This window comes from Galeopterus variegatus, unplaced genomic scaffold (genome assembly GCF_000696425.1).
Source record: "Galeopterus variegatus unplaced genomic scaffold, G_variegatus-3.0.2 Scaffold5053, whole genome shotgun sequence".
Lineage (NCBI taxonomy): Eukaryota > Metazoa > Chordata > Mammalia > Dermoptera > Cynocephalidae > Galeopterus > Galeopterus variegatus.
This window is the reverse complement of record NW_007731164.1, coordinates 62,067-66,394: the sequence shown is the minus strand read 5'-3', so window position 1 is coordinate 66,394 and position 4,328 is coordinate 62,067. Positions and strand designations below refer to the sequence as shown.

Genomic DNA, 4,328 nt, shown 5'->3' with positions numbered 1-4,328 from the left:
GGGGATGTCGTGGCTCCTGTGGTGGCAATGGGTGAGGTTGTCCTGGAGGTCACCCCTGGTGTGGTTTGGGTGGTCTCTGGCATGGAGGAGGTGGCTGCTATGGTGCTGGTGGTCGTGGGTGATGTGGTCCTAGAGGTCCGTCGTGGCGTGGTTTGAGTGGTCGCCTGAGTGGTCGAGGGGGATGTCGTGGCTCCTGTGGTGGCAGTGGGTGAGGGGGTCCTGGAGGTCAACCCTGGTGTGGTTTGGGTGGTCTCTGGACTGGAGGAGGGGGCTGCTGTGGTGCTGGTGGTAGCAGGTGAGGTGGTCCTGGAGGTCATCCCTGTTGTGGTTTGGGTGGTCGCCTGAGTGGTCGAGGGGTATGTCTTGGCTACCGTGGTGGCAGTGGGTGTGGTTGTCCTGGAGGTCAGCCGTGGTGTGGTTTGGGTGGTCTCTGGCGTGGAGGAGGTGGCTGCTATGGTGCTGGTGGTCGTGGGTGATGTGGTCCTAGAGGTCCTTCCTGGTGTGGTTTGAGTGGTCGCCTGAATGGTCGAGGGGGATGTCGTGGCTCCTGTTGTGGTAGTGGGTGAGGTGATCCTGGAGGTCAACCCTGGTGAGGTTTGGGTGGTTTCTGGACTGGAGGAGGTGGCTTCTGTAGTACTGGTGGTAGCTGGTGAGGTGGTCGTGGAGGTCAACTGTGGTGTGGTTTGGGTGGTCTCCTGAGTGGTCGAGGGGGATGTCGGGGCTCCCGTGGTGGCAGTGGGTGAGGTTGTACTGGAGGTCAACCCTGGTGATGTTTGTGTGGTCTCTGGCATGGAGGAGAGGGATGTCATGGTGCTGGTGGTAGATGGTGATGTGGTCCTGGAGGCCGGTCCTGGTGTGGTTTGGGTGGTCTCTGGCGTGGAGGGGGGGGCTACTGTGGTGCTGGTGGTAGTAGGTGAGGTGGTCCTGGATGTCAGCCCTGGTGTGGTTTGGGTGGTCACCTGAGTGGTAGAGCGGGATGTCGTGGCTCCTGTGGTGGCAATGGCTGAGGTTGTCCTGGAGGTTACCCCTGGTGGTGTTTGGGTGGTCTCTGGCATGGAGGTGGGGGCTGCTGTGGTGCTGGTGGTAGCGGGTGAGGTGGTCCTGGAGGTCAGTCCTGGTGTGGTTGGGGTGGTCTCTGGCGTGGAGGAGGGGGCTGCTGTGGTTCTGGTGGTAGCGGGGGAGGGGGTTCTGGTTCTCTGCCGTGCTGTGATTTGGGTGGTCTTTAAGGTAGAGGTGGAGCTTACTGTGGAGCTGGTGGCAGAGGGTGAGGTGGTCCTGGAGGTAAGCCCTGGTGTGGTTTGGGTGGTCTCTGGACTGGAGGAGGGGGCTGCTGTGGTACTGGTGGTAGTGGGTGAGGTGGTCCTGGAGGTCAGCCCTGGTGAGGTTGGGGTGGTCTCTGGCGTGGAGGAGGGGGCTGCTGTGGTCGTGGCATTCGGTGAGGTGGTCCTGGAGGTCATCCCTGTTGTGGTTTCGGTGGTCGCCTGAGTGGTCGAGGGGTATGTCTTGGCTACTGTGGTGGCAGTGGGTGTGGTTGTCCTGGAGGTCAGCCATGGTGTGGTTTGGGTGGTCTCTGGCGTGGAGGAGGTGGCTGCTGTGGTGCTGGTGGTCGTGGGTGATGTGGTCCTAGAGGTCCGTCCTGGTGTGGTTTGAGTGGTCGCCTGAATGGTCGAGGGGGATGTCGTAGCTCCTGTGGTGGCAGTGGGTGTGGATGTCCTGGAGGTCAACCCTGGTGTGGGTTGGGTGGTCTGCGGCGTAGAGGAGGGGGCGGGTGTGGTGCTGGTGGTCATAGGTGATGTGGTCCTAGAAGGCAGCCCTAGTGTGGTTTGTGTGGTCTCCTGAGTGGGCGAGGGGGATGGCGTGGCTCTCGTGGTGGCAGTGGGTGAGGTTGTCTTGGACGTCAACCCTCGTGAGGTTTGGGTGGTCTCTGGACTGGAGGAGGTGGCAGCTGTGGTGCGGGTGGTGGCGGGTGAGGTGATCCTGGAGGTCAGCACTGCTGTGTTATGGGTGGTCGCCTGAGTGGTTGAGGGAGATGTCGTGGCTCCCATGGTGGTAGTGGGTGAGGTTGTCCTGGAGTGCAGCACTGGTGAGGTTTGGGTGGTCTCTGGACTGGAGGAGGGGGATGTCGTGGTGTTGGTGGTAGTGGGTGAGGAGGTCCTTGAGGTCAGCCCTGGTGTGGTTTTGGTGGTCTCTGTTGTGGAGGAGGGGGCTGCTGTGGTGCTGGTGATAGCAGGTGAGGTGGTCCTGGAGGTCAGCCTTGGTGTTGTTTGGGTGGTCACCAGGGTGGTCGAGCGGAATGTCATGGCTCCTGTGGTGGCAGTGGGTGATGTCCTGGACGTCAGCCCTGCTGTGGTTTGGGTGGTCTCCTGAGTGGTCGAGGGGGATGTTGTCGCTCCTGTGGTGGCAGTCGGTGAGGTTGTCCTGGAGTGCAGCACTGGTGTGGTTTGGGTGGTCTCTGGTGTGGAGGAGGGGGCTGCTGTGGTGCTGGTGGTCGTGGGTGAGGTGCTCTTGGAGGTCAGCCCTGGTGTGGTTTGGGTGGTCTCTGGGGTGGTGGAGGGGGCTGCTGTGGTGCTGGTGGCAGTGGGTGAGGTTGTCCTGGAGGTCAGCCCTGGTGTGGTTTGGGTGGTCTCTGGGGTGGTGGAGGGGGCTGCTGTGGTGCTGGTGGCAGTGGGTGAGGTTGTCCTGGAGGTCAGCCCTGGTGTGGTTTGGGTGGTCTCTGGGGTGGTGGAGGGGGCTGCTGTGGTGCTGGTGGCAGTGGGTGAGGTTGTCCTGGAGGTCAGCCCTGGTGTGGTTTGGGTGGTCTCTGGGGTGGTGGAGGGGGCTGCTGTGGTGCTGGTGGCAGTGGGTGAGGTTGTCCTGGAGGTCAGCCCTGGTGTGGTTTGGGTGGTCTCTGGGGTGGTGGAGGGGGCTGCTGTGGTGCTGGTGGCAGTGGGTGAGGTTGTCCTGGAGGTCAGCCCTGGTGTGGTTTGGGTGGTCTCTGGGGTGGTGGAGGGGGCTGCTGTGGTGCTGGTGGCAGTGGGTGAGGTTGTCCTGGAGGTCAGCCCTGGTGTGGTTTGGGTGGTCTCTGGGGTGGTGGAGGGGGCTGCTGTGGTGCTGGTGGCAGTGGGTGAGGTTGTCCTGGAGGTCAGCCCTGGTGTGGTTTGGGTGGTCTCTGGGGTGGTGGAGGGGGCTGCTGTGGTGCTGGTGGCAGTGGGTGAGGTTGTCCTGGAGGTCAGCCCTGGTGTGGTTTGGGTGGTCTCTGGGGTGGTGGAGGGGGCTGCTGTGGTGCTGGTGGCAGTGGGTGAGGTTGTCCTGGAGGTCAGCCCTGGTGTGGTTTGGGTGGTCTCTGGGGTGGTGGAGGGGGCTGCTGTGGTGCTGGTGGCAGTGGGTGAGGTTGTCCTGGAGGTCAGCCCTGGTGTGGTTTGGGTGGTCTCTGGGGTGGTGGAGGGGGCTGCTGTGGTGCTGGTGGCAGTGGGTGAGGTTGTCCTGGAGGTCAGCCCTGGTGTGGTTTGGGTGGTCTCTGGGGTGGTGGAGGGGGCTGCTGTGGTGCTGGTGGCAGTGGGTGAGGTTGTCCTGGAGGTCAGCCCTGGTGTGGTTTGGGTGGTCTCTGGGGTGGTGGAGGGGGCTGCTGTGGTGCTGGTGGCAGTGGGTGAGGTTGTCCTGGAGGTCAGCCCTGGTGTGGTTTGGGTGGTCTCTGGGGTGGTGGAGGGGGCTGCTGTGGTGCTGGTGGCAGTGGGTGAGGTTGTCCTGGAGGTCAGTCCTGGTGTGGTTTGGGTGGTCTCTGGTGTGGAGGAGGGGGCTGCTGTGGTGCTGGTGGTAGTGGGTGTGGTGCTCCTGGAGGTCAGCCCTGGTGAGGATTGGGTGGTCTCTGGTGTGGAGGAGGGGGCTGCAGTGATGTTGGTGGTCATGTGTGATGTGGTTCTAGAGGTCTGTCCTGGTGTGGTTTTGGTGGTCTCCTGAGTGGTCAAGGTGGAAGTCGTGGCTCCCGTGGTGGCAGTGCGTGAGGTTTTCCTGGAGGTCAACCCTGGTGTGCTTTGGGTGGTCTCTGGCGTGGAGGAGGGGGCTGCTGTGGTGCTGGTGGTCGTGGGTGAGGTGCTCTTGGAGGTCAGCCCTGGTGAGGATTGGGTGGTCTCTGGCATGGAGAAGGGGGCTGCAGTGGTGCTGGTGATCATGTGTGATGTGGTCCTAGAGGTCTGTCCTGGTGTGGTTTGGGTGGTCGCCTGAGTGGTTGAGGGTGATGTCGTGGCTCCTGTGGTGGCAGTGGGTGAGGTTGTCCTGGAGGTCAGCCCAGGTGTGGTTTGGGTGGTCTCTGGTGTGGAGGAGGGGGCTGCTGTGGTGCTGGTTGCAGCAGG

General features: G+C 62.6%; 2 protein-coding genes across 2 annotated transcripts in view; both read right to left on the bottom strand.

Annotated features, from left to right (window-relative positions):
• The window catches only part of LOC103604256 (mucin-5B-like), a 40,938-nt gene that overhangs the window by 14,367 nt on the left and 22,243 nt on the right, over positions 1-4,328 (bottom strand). Inside the window, exons 32-34 of the mRNA XM_008588817.1 lie at positions 3,582-3,622; positions 2,013-2,418; positions 519-1,481 (exon numbers count right to left, since the gene is read on the bottom strand). Coding sequence (XP_008587039.1) covers positions 519-1,481; positions 2,013-2,418; positions 3,582-3,622 — 1,410 coding nt within the window. The remainder of the gene's footprint in view (positions 1-518; positions 1,482-2,012; positions 2,419-3,581; positions 3,623-4,328) is intronic.
• Positions 3,731-4,148, bottom strand: LOC103604253 (cell wall integrity and stress response component 4-like). Its single transcript, XM_008588815.1, has 2 exons — positions 3,864-4,148; positions 3,731-3,757 (listed from the first exon to the last, which is right to left on the bottom strand). Exons 1-2 carry the CDS (start codon positions 4,146-4,148, stop codon positions 3,731-3,733), a joined length of 312 nt encoding a protein of 103 aa, XP_008587037.1.